This window comes from Myotis daubentonii, chromosome 5, assembly GCF_963259705.1.
Source record: "Myotis daubentonii chromosome 5, mMyoDau2.1, whole genome shotgun sequence".
In the NCBI taxonomy this organism is placed as follows: domain Eukaryota; kingdom Metazoa; phylum Chordata; class Mammalia; order Chiroptera; family Vespertilionidae; genus Myotis; species Myotis daubentonii.
Genome location: NC_081844.1, coordinates 109,283,991 through 109,299,365, shown reverse-complemented (window position 1 = coordinate 109,299,365; position 15,375 = coordinate 109,283,991). Strand labels below are relative to the sequence as shown.

At 64.0% G+C, this 15,375-nt stretch overlaps 1 protein-coding gene across 5 annotated transcripts in view; it reads right to left on the bottom strand.

Annotated features, from left to right (window-relative positions):
* The window catches only part of TNRC18 (trinucleotide repeat containing 18), a 77,193-nt gene extending 68,129 nt beyond the window's left edge, over positions 1 to 9,064 (bottom strand). For all 5 annotated transcript variants that reach the window (XM_059699362.1, XM_059699365.1, XM_059699364.1 and 2 more), the window contains exons 1-2: positions 8,671 to 9,064; positions 6,438 to 6,870 (exon numbers count right to left, since the gene is read on the bottom strand). In XM_059699362.1, coding sequence (XP_059555345.1) covers positions 6,438 to 6,624 — 187 coding nt within the window. In that variant the 5' untranslated portion in view covers positions 6,625 to 6,870; positions 8,671 to 9,064. The remainder of the gene's footprint in view (positions 1 to 6,437; positions 6,871 to 8,670) is intronic.
* Positions 9,065 to 15,375: the final 6,311 nt, after the last annotated feature.

The window sequence follows — 15,375 nt, the reverse complement described above, 5'->3', positions numbered from 1 at the left end:
CTTTTCATGGGGGGGGGGGATTTATGGTATGCAAAGTATTCCTCAATAAAATAAATGAGGGAAAACATTTAAAAGTGTACACACAGCCTGGACAGCGTGGCTCAGTGGCTGAACGTTGACCCATGAACCAGGAGGTCACAGCTCGATTCCCAGTCAGGGCACGTGCCCAGGTTGGTTGCAGGCTTGATCCCCAGTAGGGGGCGTGCAGGAGGCAGCCGATCCATGATTCTTTCTCATTGTTGATGTTTCTCTCCCTCCCTCTTCCTCTCTGAAATCAGTAAAGAATTTTTTTTTTTTTTAAATGTGCACACAATCGCCCTGACCGGTTTGGCTCAGTGGATAGAGCATCGGCCTGCGGACTAAAGGGTCTTGGGTTCAATTCCGGTCAAGGGCATGTACCTTGGTTGTGGGCACATACCCAGTAGGGAGTGTGCAGGAGGCAGCTGATCGATGTTTCTAAGTCTCTATCCTGCTCCCTTCCTCTCTGTAAAAAATCAATAGAATATATATATATTTTTTTAAATGTGCACACAATCAGACTTACTACAAACCCGCCAGACTGAACGGAATCGGGAATCAGACCGTATCATGTGTTGAAGACGTGGAGCCGCCGGAAGCTGCCGGGAGGAGCGCACAATGAGCCGCCAGGGAAAATGCAGCCCTAACGCCAAACCCGCACAAAACCCGCTCTCGGGGACCAGACACATGTTCAGAGATGCATGTGCATGTGTGTGCCCACAGGCCGCGTTCACGGCGCCCTTCCCAGCAAACCCTGGAACAGCCCACGTGCTGTCCCCGCCGGAGTGGACACACCGTGCTGCAGGCACGCGGCCCCATACCCCAGCAACAAGGACGCTGCCACGCGCCACACGCGTGACTCTCACTAACGTGTTGCGGGAAGGCAGCAGAATAAGAGGGCACACGCCCTACAGGGCTGTTTACAGGAAGTTCACGAACAGACAAGACTCTCTCGGGTCACAGAAATAAGACGGGTGGAGCGGACCCTGATGAGGGGAGAATGTCGGGAGCCCTCCGGACACTGGAAATGCCCCGTTCCCGAGCTGGCTGGCGGTCACATGGGTGGGACCATTTTGTAAAAATTCAAGGGGCCAAACACTCAAGATTGAAGCATTTTACAGTATGCCTGTCACACTGTAAAAAGGAGGAAAATAAAATGACGCCTGGAGGCTGGGGTCCTGGAGTCTGGGGCCCGTGGGCCATCCAATCCCAGAGGCCCTCCGCCGGGTCTGGAGGGAAGCCAGGCACCCATGAGTCAGGAGTTTGGATCCCTGCGATGACAGCGGCCACTTCCCGTGAGTTCTGGGGAGGGCTGTCCCTGTGCTGGCACCCGGCCTGCATCAGCTCATTCAAACTTCACAGCGATCCAATGAATGCGTACCGCTGGTGGACCCATCTTACAGATGAGAAAATCAAGGCTTAGAGAATCATCACTCAGCCAGAAGGGGAGGAGCCAGGTCTCAAGCCCAGCATTCTGACCCCGTCGTCCAGGCCATTCTGCCCCGTCTGAAGTCGGAGTTCTTTATCTGGAGGCTACAGGATGGGAACCTCATCTGACTGACAAAAGCCAAGAATGTACAAAGTTTTTATTTTTTTTAATATATTTTTTATTGATTTCAGAAAGGAAGGAAGAGGGAGAGATAGAAACATCCATGATGAGAATCATTGATCGGCTGCCTCCTGCAAGACCCCCACTGGGGATCGATCGAGCCCATAACCCAGGCATGTGCCCTTGACCAGAATCGAACCTGGGACCTTTCAGTCCGCAGGCCGGCGCTCTATCCACTGAGCCAAACCGGCCAGGGCTGTACAAAGTTTTTAATGAGAATGTGTGAAGCAGGCTTTCTGCTCCAGGCCGAGGGTCCATCACTTTCGTGAGCTCACGAAGGAATCTCAGATGCGGGCAGTGGGTGCATCCGTGGCCTGCAAAGGTGGCGGGAGCTTTGGTGGCTCCCGCCTCATGGCTTTGGCTTCCTCCAGTCGGACGCCAGGCCTCTGTGCACAGGTGGCGCGGTAAGGACCCTGGCCCTGGGCACCAAGACTGACCGCTGGCCAGCCCCGTCCTGACAGCAGCTCCCACCCCACCTCTCAAAAGCCAGCCTGGGAAGTCAAGGGCAGGAGTGTCACAGTGATGGGGCTGGAGTGGGTGGGACACAGGGCCACGGGTGACCAGGTGGGAGTTAGATCAGATCAGGCCACACACAGGTACGAGCGGGAAGCGGGAGCATCCCAAGCTGGCCACGTTCAAACCAAGATCGCCCCATCACCCACCTCCCCCCAAATCCGGTCCTCCCCACAGCTCCACAGGAGCACCTCCCAAAAATCCAGGCGTCCCCCTTCTCTGCCCCCCACATCTCTTAGCAGCCCAGCCCCCACGAGGCGCTGAACCCTGGCCACCTGCAGCCTCTCTCCCTGGTGACATCACCTCCTAGAGCCTCCTGCCCCAGACTGGTCACCTGCTTCTCTCCCAGCGACCAGGCCTTGGGCAGCCGGCAATCCACACCCACTTTGCTCAATGCTTCCTGTGAAGTCATCTCAAACTCAGAGGAAAGTTCGAAATAGTACAACGAACTTCCAGGGGACCTTCCCCAGGTCCGGCAATTGTGCACGGCCGTGTCGCCCTGCGTGTGACCTGATGTCATCTGCCGTGCCGCTGTCTGCCGTGGAGCGTACGGTCTTTTCTCTTCCTGAGCCCGTCCTGGGTGCACGCAGCCTCGGCCCCTGCCCCTGAGCAGCCCACGCTCTCCCTTCCCAGGTGCGGGGCATTCTCACATAACCACCGCCCCCGTTATCAACTTCAACGACACATAATATTGATTGGATCCTATCAGCCCGTCTAGAGTCCATATTCCAATTTCGTCAACGGCCCCAATGATACGCTTTAGAGTCATTTTCCCCCCGACCCGAGATCCAATTGAGGGCCATACGTTGCCTTTTGCTGTCACTTTTTTTTTTTAGTCTCTCGTAACCAGGACCGACTCCTGGCTTTCCTTTGTCTTGCATGCCACAGACATTTTTTAAGAGTCCAGACCAGTTCTGCAAAATGTCCCTCCATCCGAGTCACTCCCTCCTTTAAAACCCTCCACTGCCTTCTCAAGCCTCACAGCTTGAAATTCCAAGACCTCATTGCTGGTCCCACCCTCCTCCCACCTTCCCCAGCCCAGCCCCCCCACACCCCCAGCCCGCAGCCCCTCACCACTCCCGCCAAAACAGACCCTCAGCCTTCCCCCTGCACAGCTCGCACCCCCGTTTCATGTGATTTCCTTCCCTGGTGTGTGTTCACTGCCTGGCCCCACACTAGGGCCTGGGATCCAACGGAGCCGAAGATTTCTGTGTGTCCGGTGGCTGCTGGGCTCCCAGGGCCAGAGCAGTGCCTGGCACGCGGGAGGCCCTTGGAAGTCACTCCGAGTAAATGAACAAGCCAGGAGAGAAAGTGCTCAAGGCCGGGGAGCTCAGAGGCTCTCCCAGATTCCAGAACCTCCCCCAGGCCGCAGGAGGAAGCGCCTGGGCGAATCTCCCTTATCTCTGGGATCACATCACTCCACCAGCCAGCCCACACTGATTAACCTTTTAAAATCAATCCCAGGAGGCTGCGGGGCTGAATTCCAGAGAGAGAGCTGACTGACCCAGGAGGAGGCAGGCTGCGGCCCCCTATTGTCCACAGCCCGGCTCCCACTCCCCATTCACCTATCCCAGGCTGTGGGGGCAGGGACATCAACACCCAAGTACAGGATTCTGCTAATAGCTCTTTAATTGCAACTGAGGAGGCCTGAGCCCCAGCCTCCCACCCCAGGAGCAGAGAGGCCAGCCCCGGGTGGATGTCCCTGACTTGTCCGTTCCCCTGAGGGCTGTGCACGTCCGGGGCCAACATACGTATCAATACTCAAGGTTACGGGGAGGGTAACCCCTATCCCAAAGCCCATTTATTCTGAACTTCACCTCCTCTTCCGCAGAAGAAAAGAGCCGCACCCCCTGGCCTACACCCGAGATGCAGAAGGCAGCGTCTCCCAGGACCCTCGCACAGCCACTCCTCTGTCAACACCTCCCTGGATGGGGTGCCAGCACCCCAGCACCCGGGGCCCCTCGCATGAGCTCCTCTGCCCAGGAGGCTCCGTGGGTCAGCCAGGAGCCCCACGCCACGCTGGCGTCCAGAATGGACTGGAGTCGGGGAGGTAAGGGCATGGCCTCTCGCTCCCTTGCTGTGTGACCCCCTGGCAAATGGCTCAGCCTCTCCGGGTTTCCCAGGACAAAAATAAACAAAGATGGGGCTGATGGCCTGGCCAGGCCTCAGGAGCTGACGGCCAAGGAGGCGAGGGCGCTGAGAGAGAAAATGTGGCACCTGCGCCCCATAAAAAGGGGCAGGGAGCTGGGTGCAAGAATCCGTAACCGGCCCCACCGGCCCCACCCAGCAGTGAATGCGGAGCAGCTCCCGCCTCCTGGATGATGGGATTCGCACTGGGCTCCCTCTGGGCTTTGGCCTTGGGGTCCCGAGGTCTCCGGGAGGCCATTCACGGTGGGGGCAGCGCCAACCCCCTCCCCTGCCCTCCTGGGTGCTGCGGGCCCTGGCAGCCGGCCGGACCGCCTGCTATTTCCTCCATGACCTCAGCCGCAGAGAACGCAGAAGTGAGGCTGCTCCCAACGCCCGGGCGGAGGGAGACAGGCCCTGCGCCGCCTCCCGCTGGGCTTCCCCGGCCGCCCCCTCCGGTCCAGCCGCCTCCGGCTCCCGCCTCCATCTCCCCATCTACCTAATGGGCGCGGGGCCGTCTGACCGCGGGGTTAACCTCAGGCGCCCGGGGCAGGGGCCGTTTCCACAGCTCCAGACAGGAGCCCTTGGCCTCTGCCGCCTGCCAGCTCGGACGGGGTCCCCAGCGCACTCTCCCCCTCACTCTCGGAAACCGAGCAAGGACCCTGCGGGCCAGGAGACCCGGACCCCCTGCTGCTCCCCCCGCCCCCCCCCGCCCAGGCTGGACCGGGAGACCTCCCGAGCTCTAAAGACACGCAGGGGCACCGAGGAGGCCGCCGGCCGGCCCTGTGCACCCAGGGCTGCCCCTCCTTCCTGTCAGGTCTCCGGCCCTTCCCTGCCCTCCTCGAGGCGCCCCCCCCCCGCACCGGGGGCGGAATGCAGCCCCCAACTCTTGGGGGACCCTCGCGCCCCCGGCCGAAGCCCGGTCCTTGCACCCCCGCTGGGGATCTCCACGTTCCCGTCCCCGAGCCGCCCCTCCCCCGCCCGGTGCCTCACAAAGGCCCTTTGTCCAGCTGGTCCCGGGACTCCGGTTCCTGAAAAGTTCCCGGAGGAAAACCGAAGCGATAAGGCCGACCCGGCAGCGGCAGCGACAGCGCTGCGGGCGGGCGGGCAGGGCCGGGGCAGCGCAGCGGCCGGTGTCCTCTCCCAGAACCCGCGGCCGAGGGCAGCCGCGGGGCTCCCTGAGCGGCCACGCGCCCGGACTACACCGTGGAGGGGGAGGGGGCTTCCACCCGCCGAAGCCCGTGGGACGCCGGCACCGAGGCCGGAGGCAGCCCGGGAGGAGGGGCCGGTCCCGGCGGAGGCCGGTGGCAACTCGGGCGGGAGGGCCCGGGACTCCTTCCCACCGCGCCCGGTGCGGCCGCGGGGCCACCTTCCCCCCGCCGCGCCGCCCCCACGAGCCCGGGCAGCCCCTCCGGAATGAAATGTCAGACTCGGCCTTTCTCTCCGCCGCTCCAGCCCGGCCTCCCCGCTTCCTGCCTCGGCGCCGGCGGCCCAGTTTCTGTGTCCCCGCCGCGCACCTTCCCGCGGGAGCACAAGGGGTTCGCGAGGCCGGGGCGCTGCTGTCCTACCGGGGCCTGGGCCCTGGAACTGCGGTTCTGGGGGGGGCGAGGAGTCTCCCCGAGGGCCGCCGCCCGCCTGCCGGAGGCTCAGGTCCGGGGCCGGGCCCCCCATCCGCCCGGCACCCCAGGCGCTCGGGGCGGGCGGGAGACCCCGCACCGCAGGAGCGGAGGAGCCAGGAACGGAACCGGGGCCCACGGGCGCGGGCAAGGGCATTTGCCAAGAGATAGACTGGAGCTTCCCGGGCACGGAGTCCCAAAGGATGCGGGACTTGTTTGTTCTTTTCTCGCCCAGATTTTGAAAATCCCAGCTTCGCCGCGGGGGCTCTGGGGTTGGGATCGTCCCCGGGGCTCCAATTGCGGCGGCGGAGTGCGCCTGGGGAGGGCCCGGCGCGGGAAGGCGGCGGAGCCGCGCAGCCCTCTCCGCCAGCGCCTCCGGGCTGCCCTCGGCCCTGGTCCCAGGGTCTCCCCGCCTCGGGAGCCGAGACCGCCCGCGCCCCCACGGACCGGCCGGGATAGAGGGAGGCGCTGCATCCCGGCCACGAAGAACAGAACAAATACTGTGTGTTCTGGATCCGGGGAGACAAGCAGGGGCGAGCACAGCGCAGGGCACTTACCCGGGTGCGGGTGGAGGTTGAGGCCGGCCATGTACTTCCCCGGCGGCAGAGGGCCCGGCAAGCCCGAGGTGGGCAGGCGTCCTGCCGTGGCCGCGCCCACGCGGTGGCTGTCCATGGCCAGGCCGGACAGCAGCGGCGGCGGGGGGCCGTGCACGGACCGTGGGGGCCCGAAGTCTCGGCCATCCATCCTCCGCGGGAGTGCCGCAGCCAGCCCCCCACCGGGCCCGCGGGCCTCGCTCAGCGGGACCTAAAAGTTCGGCCTCGGCGTAGTCCCAGAGTCCTCGGGCGGCGGGGGCTCCGCGGCGGGCATGGCGGCGGGGGCCAGCGGGGCTTGCGCTCAGCGGCGGGCCCGCGGCCCGGGGCGCACGAGCGGTCGGTCGTCGGGCCCCTCCCGGCGGCCAGGCGGAGCTGCGCGGGGCGGCGCACTCGGCGTCTTGGCGGGGAGAGGAGTCGGGCCGCGGGAGAAATAGAAGGGAGGAAAGAAAAAAGGGGAAGAAAAAAACAAAAACAAGTTTCAGAAAGTCGTCTTGCCGTTCGGGGTCCGGGGCTGCGGATGCGGTGGCCAGACATGGAATCGGGAGGTGCCCCTTCTCCGTAAAATGTAAAAATACACACTCCTTCCTCTGGCGGCTGCGGGCGGCCGCCCGACTCGGAACGTGGCGGCTGGCGCGCTGCGCACCAGCCCGACTCTGCCAGGCGGTTCGCCGGCCGGTCCTCCCAACATTGAGGGAGGCCCGCCACCGCCGGGCCGCACAGATACAAACCGCCAAAGCGGGTTTGATTGCTGGGCCTCGCCGGCTCCGCGGTTTCAAACCGTGAAACCTTTCCAAGAGCAGTTCCAACTGTCTAGCCCTGTGCCACTATCTGATCCGGAAAGTTTAATGTTTAACCTTCGGAGGCCCTCGCCTTCCTCTACGGAGTGTGGTTTCCCTGAGCTCGTCCCCGGGAGCCGAACTCCAGGATTTCTCGGGAGAGAGGGTGCCAAGATGGTTATCATGTTTACGGGGACTCGCCGGCCCCCTCGGGCCACTGTGGGTTGCGGAGTCTTGAGTCCGAGAGCCGAGACGTGGCATTCTCGCCCGAGGACTGAAAAGAATCCTTCCCCACAAGCTTTGGTTTCATTTTCCAACGCCCCGGCCTGGGAATCCTGCGGCCCGCGGACGTGGCCAGGCGCGGGCATCTGGGGGGTGTCAGAGGGGACGGCAGGGGCTCCGGGGTCTGGCTCTTACGCCAGCTTCCCCCAACCCCAAAAATAACCTACAAAGAAAACCTTCGCTCCGAGGGGCGGCTCCCCCAGCGTAGGGCAAATCCCCTGTAGTTCCAGTTTAAAGCTGTTTGTTTAAAAGATTTGTCGGCTGCCGATTCCCGTGGGGGCGGGAGGGGGGTCTGGGAGCCAGTCCTGCCCTCGCTCTCGGTCTGCCCGCAGCAGCTCGGATCCCTGACTGCGGGAGGCCGGGCGCTCCTAGAGCCGCCGGTCACGCCAAAGCCCCGGCTCCCGGCGCCTGCCCCGGCCCCGCGCTGCAGACCCTGTGGCCGCCAACCCCGGCCTCCCCCTCCAGCCTTCCTCCACAACTTTGCTTATTTTAACCCGGTTTTGGTTACAACCACCCTCTTCCTCCCTCCCTCCCATCAGGCTCTGGTTACCAGATCCGCGTTTACTTTGGAAAAACCTAAAATCGCCACATCCGAGGATACGTGTTAGGGAGGCGATGAGCTTCCCGTGATTTTTAAAGAATGTTCTTTGTGCAGCTTTCTTCTAAAAGCCAGCGCTTTGGGGGAGTCGAGGTGAAGCCCCCCGGAGCACCCTCGCTCTGGGAGAGAAGCTGGCTCGGCCATCTGCGGGATCGCTGCGTTCTCCCTACTTTCTCCCCCTCTTAAATGCAGTTAAAATGGCTGAATTCCGGCTTTTAATTAAAAACAGTCTATAATCGAGGACGTCTCGGCAACCCTGGTTCCCCCATCGCCTGCCTGAACCGAGAAGGAAACCGACGCCCCTGGACCCGGCTGGGCGGGCTGGAGCAGGGCTGGGGGCTCAAGTGGGGAGCCCGGGGAGCAGCGGCTAACCCCCACCCTTACCCCTCCCAAGGCGCCCCCACGTCGCCGGTCCTGGCCCCCGGAAAGCTGCGGGGATCCCCCGGCACACCCCGAGGGTGAAGTGCGGTGGAGGGCCAGCTGGAGAAGTTCGGAGACCGCAGCGCCCGGCCAGGGGCAGGCGTGCGACCCGGCGGCATACCTGGCGCGGCAGGGCTCCCGGCTCCGGGGTCTGGCGACGGCGACTCCGCTGGCGGCCCCGGCTCCCGGCGCGGCTAGGCGCCCGTGCTGCCCGCCATCCCACGGCCGCTGCTCCCCTTCGCCACCCGCAGCCTCCTCACACTTTTTGCCCGCCTTTCCTTTTTTTGGTTGAAAACCGCTCCCCGGGCCGAGCTCTTGGCGCGCCAACTCCTCCGCCCTCCCGCGGCCGGGCTCCCGCAGCCCCCGGAAAAGCCAGCTTTCCTCCCGCCGAGCTCCCAGCTTTTTAATAAAATCCAGGTAGCGCCGGTTTAAAGAATCCCAAATCTCCATATACAGCCCGGGATTGGAAAAGGTACGTTACACAACCCCCCTTTCAAGTTCCTCTCGCTGGATCTAAAAAAAAAAAAAAAAAAAAAAAAAAAAAGCCAGCGGGGGGGGGGGCGAGGGAAAGGGGCGGCTGGGGGAGGGGAGCACTCTTCGCGGAAGAAACACGCATTGTTCCCGGGTGCCCGCCTCCCCCGGGCAGGCCCCCGGCCGCCACCCATTGGCCGCGCGCGCCGCCAGTCACGCGCATGTAAACACCTTGGCCCTCAGCCATTCCTATAAAACCAATTACGGACCTGGGGGCTCCAGCAGTTTCCAGGCTCCCCTCGGCGGGGCTGAATGATCAAAACTGGTGGTGAGAATTTTTCCGGGCCGTTTCTAGGCAGCCCTCCCCCTCCACCAGCTCCGACAACCCCCCTTCTCCTCCTCCTCCCCTTTCCTCCCCCTCCCCCAGCGTCTGGGCTTAGTGACCAAAATAGAGGAAGATGGTTGTCGCCGCAATCCTGGGCTTTGCAAGGCGCGGTTTAATGGACCGCCTGTCAGCTTCCTGCTCGCAGGAGGAGGTGACAAGCCGAGCGAACCGGGAAGGGCCTGGGGCCCAGCAGGCTGCACCCCGCGCCCGAGCTCCGGTCCCCCTCCACCCCTGGGACGCGCCTTCTAGAACGCGCGGTGGCGACGCCAAAACAGACTAGGGCTGCTTTTTCCTCCCGCCCCCCCCCCCCTTAAAACAAAGCAGCGATTCATCCCCTCTCCCCCCAGCAGCGCGGTTAGGTAGGATGGGCTGGCGAGAAGGTCGCTTTCCTAGCCCAGGCCTGCGGGTCCCTCCCTGAAACGCGGTGTCAGATGGTTACTGATTAATATTTTGGCGAGGCCTCGGCGGCCGGCAGCGGGTGAGTCTCTAATCTTCTAAAAGGGGTTCCTATAGAAACGCGGGTTGGGGCGCGCTCCCCCCACGGCCCCGGCCGGGGCTGCGGTGCTTTGCACCGTGCGCCCCTCCCCAAAGCCTCTCTTTGCGTGGGCACTCCCCACCTATTCCCTCCCCCACAAAAAAAAAAAAATCAGAGCAGAAAAAAGGATTAGATCGGCTGAGCGCGAGCTGACTCCCTCTTGATTCTGACATTTCAGCCTATTAGCATTTCTCCACGGGGCCTTCTGAAACCTATTAAAGTGTAATATTAAAAACCTCTTGGCTGGGGGCCTCTCTCGCCTTCCATCCGCCGCGCCCCCTCCAGGGAGGGTGAAACCGGGGGGAAAAAAATCTGTTGAGCTCAGAGGAAGCAGCAGCCAAGCCCAAAAAGTGCTTGGCTGGCCGCGGTGGCCTGAGGGGGAGGGGAGCCTCAATCCCCCAGACTTCGTACTTTTGTTTTGCGCTTTCAGCAAAATCCTTTCTGGTTTGAGTTGCCGGGAGCTGCCCGCGGCAACCTACTTGGCTGCTGGCGTGAGGGGCGCGGATGCGGCGTGTCGGAGAGACCCCGCACCCTCCGCAGCCGGCGGGGGACGGCCAGGCATTACGTACCCTCAATAGGAAGCTGGGAAGGGCAGACTCCTTGCCGCTCCAGCCTCGGCGAGCTACCGCGGTGATTGGATTTTAATTAAAACAAGAGGACCCCGCTCTTCTCCCCCCACCCCCCCACCCCCACCCCTCGCACTGCGGACTCAGCGTTTGGCATTGCCTGTTCTATTTTTTTAAATAAATTTTTAAGGCAACTTTTCTTGGGAGAGGGGGAAATTAGCTAGTTAGCGCCCATTAGTTCTATTTTCTTTTATCCACTTTTAGAAAACAAGAGGGGTGAGCGTCCAGAGCTAACTGGGGCTGTCTAATTTAATTCCAGAATAAATTTGGGGGAAAAGTTCAGCCCCTTGAGGACAGTTTCAAGTTGCCCTTCCTGAAGCCTCCAGCGCTGGTTTCTAGGCTGCCCTCTTTTGGAAGCAGAAGCTCCGCGGGGGGAGGAAGGAGGGGTGAGAAGGAAAGAAGAAAGGGACGAAAATAGCCGAATCCGAGGGGAACTAGCGGCGGTGTCCTCGCTTGGAGCAGGACGCACAGGTCTCGGTGGCAGCCGGGGCAGCGGGAGGCTCCCGGGGCAGCTCCGGGCAGCCAGGAGCAAAGACGGAGAGGAGGGGGTGAGGGGAGAGAAAGGAGGTATTGTGTCTGTGTTCCTTGGAGGAGGGGGGTGGCTGCAGAAATAAAATAAACGCAGTTGTGCTGGCGAGGCTGCTGGAAGCCCGGGCAGGGGAAGGGGCCGAGCGCGGGGGCGCAGCCCTGGTGGGCGCCGAGCGTCCTCCAGTCTTATCCTGAGGCCTTTGTGGGCTCCCTGTAAACCCTCCCACGCCAGAGCCCCGTCGCTTCCCCACCCCTCGGGTTGCCCTCCAATATTCGGAGCTCAGACCCCGCTTCCCCTCATCCCTTGTCTCCGCCCAGGTCTGGAATGTTTTCTTTTCTTTTAATATAGCGCAAGGAAAAAAATGTGTCTTGAGAGCCGGGGTGGGGAACACAAAGCCTATTTTTATAAATGTTTAATGTTTTCCCCCCTGGATGCTCCAAGACGCCGTAATTGTGACGGCGGGGCATGTGTGCCATAAATCATTTAGTTGCTAATAAAAATTCTGCCTGTTTGCCCTGGATTTGCCAATGGCGTTTGCATTTTCCAAGTGTGCGCCTCCTCGGCTCGGAGCCTGCATTTCATTAGGGCCCTGGGTCGGGGCAGGCGAGGCCCCCTCCCCCAGCCCTTCTTCCCAAGCCTTTGTGGACCCCGGCCCCTGGCGCCGCTCTCCCCGCGCGCGCACACCGCACCCGCGGGGCCCGGCTCGGGTGCAGGGCCTGGGGCAGCGGAGGCGGCGGCTGGTTCCCTGGGCGGACGACTGCACAGACGCTGGCCGCGCCGGTTCTCCGAGCTGCAGCGGGCGTGGGTGCGGGAGCGGGCAGCCCCGTGCGCGCCCCGATCTTCGCCCCCGCCCGGCCCCACGCCCCGGAGGCCCCGCCGTCTCCGGATAAACAGCGGCCGGGAGCCATCTTAGGGCGGGGGACGTCCCCAGCCGGGTAGTGGGCGCTGCCCGGCTCCATCGCAGACCCTCGCCGCGCAGGGGCCTCTGGGGCACCCCTTGCCGGCCTTCCGGGTCTCGGGGTGCGCCCTTCCCGCTCTACTGGGCCACCCCGAAATGTAAGCCAGGCCTGGGCGCTCCGCGAGCGGCGGGGGCGGCCCGCAGCCGGCCGCCATCTTCGTCCCCTCCCCCCACATTCTTGGTCTACCCGCGGAGCGCGGCCAGCGGGAGTGTTGACGCAGGGTGTGCATGTGTGTGTTTGTACTGACTGAGCGGAAAATCGGCTGGAGGGGGGCTCGCAACCCCAAACCTCAGCTCCCGCAGAACCCGCCCAGGCCTTTGCATAGCCCAGGCCGCCGGCCCCGGCTCCGAGGCGGCCCATCTGACAAAGTGTCCCCTTTGTTTGCAGAGCGAAGGACAGGCCAACCTTGAGCCCAGCTCTCCCCCGCTGCGCCAGGGCCGGGCCGCGCGGCGCTGCCCAGAACCCCGGCCTTGCTGGCCGAGTGGCTATGTTCCTCCCTTCCCCCTTCCCGGGGAAAAAAACAACAAAACAAAAGAAACCTCCTTTCCCAGGCGCGGACCCCCGAGCCACCTCCACCCTTAGCCCCGAGCCGCCTTCCCCGGCGGGGCCCGCAGTCCCCGCGCCCCGCCAGGCTCCCCCCCACCCCCCTCGGCTGCGCGCGGGGAGACTGGCCGCGGCTTTTAAGCTCCGGTCCCAGGTCCCACGTCCCGCACCCAGGGAGCTCCCGGCCCGGACGCCGCTAAAACCCGGAGAGGTCCGGCCCGGGAAAGCCACGCTCGCCATCCCCGCGCTGCTGCTGGCCCAGCCCCGACGCGGCGCCCGGAGGTCGGCAGCCCAGCCGGGAGCAGCCCCAGGCCTCCGGGAGCACCAGGGACTCGGCGCCAGCGCTGCGACGGGTCCGGGCGCGCGGCGGGCAGAGCGGGACTGAAGCTGCAGGCCCGCCCGGCGGATCCCGGCGCCTCTCGGCTCCATCTCTGGCCCCGGCTTTTTCCCGGCCCGGGTCGCGTCTTCCACTCCACCGTTTGGCTCGGAGAGGACGGAAACGCTCTCGGCGCGCAGGGGGCCGGTGTGGCCATAAATCTCCGCGCGGACCCTCCTTCCCGCGGCTCGCGGGCGGAGGCTCCCGGCTGGCCTCGCACCCCGGGCCGCCCCGGCGCCCTGCTTTCCGGGTCACGGCCTGGGGACCCCCAGACTGCGAGGGGAGTCAAGCCAAGAGCCTCCCCTTTTGCCAAAGAGAGGGAACGGCCTCTCCAACTAGGTGCCGCCACAGCCATTCCGCAGTCGCCGGGCCTCACTGAACCGCTGCCTGGGGTCTCGGCGCCAGCGCCGGGCACTTACTCCTCTGAAGGCTCGGTGAGCCTGGGACGGGCGAGCGGCCACCCGCTTGAGCCCAAATCCGGGGTCACCCGCACCGTCGAGGAGAGACGGCGGCGTCAGGGTCTGAGCAGCTTTTCAGAACCCAGCCTGCCCCCCATTTTCAAAGATCCCGCCTTACTCGCGCCTTCTGCCAGCGCTGGATGCGGGCGGGTTTTGTGTGTGTGTGTGTGTGTGTGTGTGTGTGTGTGTGTGTGTGTGTGTGTGTGTGTGTGATGTTTTGTTTTGTTTTGTTGTTTTGTTTGCGCTGTGAGGGCCAAGCAGGGTGTTTGCGGCGCTGCACCTGGAGGTGGGGGCTCATCTGGCTCCCCACCCAGGCCAGCCGGTCTTCCCCTCCACGCCCACCCCACTGGGGCCCCAGTCGGCGCCCGCTTTCGTGCACAGCCCAGCCCCTGGGAAGAAGGGAGCGTGGGTGCTGGGGGCGGCCTGGGAGGGAAGGCGGCCTTTCTCCCTCCGCAGTCCAGGGGCGCCCAGGGAGGGTGCGTTTGCAAACAGAACGCTTAGTGCCCCCGGCACTGTCCCTCGGTCACAGGGTGTCCCGCAGCAGCGCAGCAGGCCGCGCCAGGGGTCAGGGACCCCGGCCTCCCACCAAGCTTTTGCTCGGGACTGAGGGTGGGGGGCAGCCATGGCAGAGGGAGCATTCGCCGCCCCCTGGGTGCCCCCTGAGGACCTCCCGCGCCAGCGATGCGACTGCTACCCGGCGGTGGCAGATGCGGGAGGCAGGGGTTTAGCGCCCTCCCAAAGGCTCTCACCCTGGAGCTTCGGCTTCCCAGAATTTCTAGCACATGTGGAAGGACCGAGGCCGGGCCCAGAGGGCTCTGAGCGCCCGCCCGAGCGGGCGGGGCAGCGGCCCAGGAGCGGAGCGCCCGCCCGGCCACATTCCCGCGCCGCCCCCGCCCACCGGCCCCCGCGCTCCAGGAAGTGCCTCCGAAAACAAAGCGCCGCGGCTGCAGCCCGAGGTCAAAGTCCACCGCGAGCGCGTTCTCCGGCCTCCAAGAGCGACAGCATTTCCCCAATAACCCGCCAATAAACCCCCTCGCGCCCGCTGAGCGCTCTGCTGACCTTGGGGAATGGCTTTCCTGCTAGACGTCGGAGGGCAGGCCTGGGGAGGGGGGCACGAGGCCTGCCGCGCCCCCCCCCCCAGAGGCAGGAGGGGGATGGCCAACGGCGTGGCCCTTGTGTGCACAGAGGGGATGGGGGAGGTTTGGAGGTCTGGGGGGGGGGGACTGTGGTTACTAGGGAAGCCCTCGGAGCTGGTTGTGGGGAACTTACTGTGGGAGTTGGCTACTCTGGGGGAGGCTGACCACGTGTTCGTGGGCGCCTTGGGGTGCCTGCACGGTTCTAGGCACTCGGGGAGAGAGAGGGCAAACAGGACCTGATGGGGCCTCCTTTGTCTGGGTGTGCCTGGGTGTGTTCTGCAGGCGAGTCTGTGCGGGTGTGACTAATGGGATTCGTGTTATGTCCGTGCCAGGGTGACTAATGGAGGGCTTGGCAGCACGTGTGGGGGGGAGGGGCTGCCTGGGGGGAGGGGCACTGTTCTCTGTGGGGAGTCTGCCCCTGGGAGGGGGCTGCGGCCTCTGCTGTCGCTGGGGTGCTGGGCCCCTGGGCCCCCCCAAGCCCTCCCTGGCAGGCCTGTGCAAGCTGAGAATCCTGGAGAAATTCCACCGCCAGCCTGGCTCCCAGAGGGGGCCTCTGTCCCTCCCCATTGCCCTGACCCACGTGGCCCCCTCCAATCCAGGCCGCCCGCTGCTGCCTGCAGACCCTCCCAGGTCCCTTTCATGTCTGAGCATTCCTCTGTGCTCACGGGGCCCCTCTTCTGAGCATTCCTCTGTGCACACAGGCCCTCTGACGTTGCTACCGCCCTGCAGCTTCACAGGTGAGAAGCCTGGGGTGCAGACAGAGGTGACATGTTCATACAGCTGAGAGGTGGCAGCTAGGCAGGTGGGG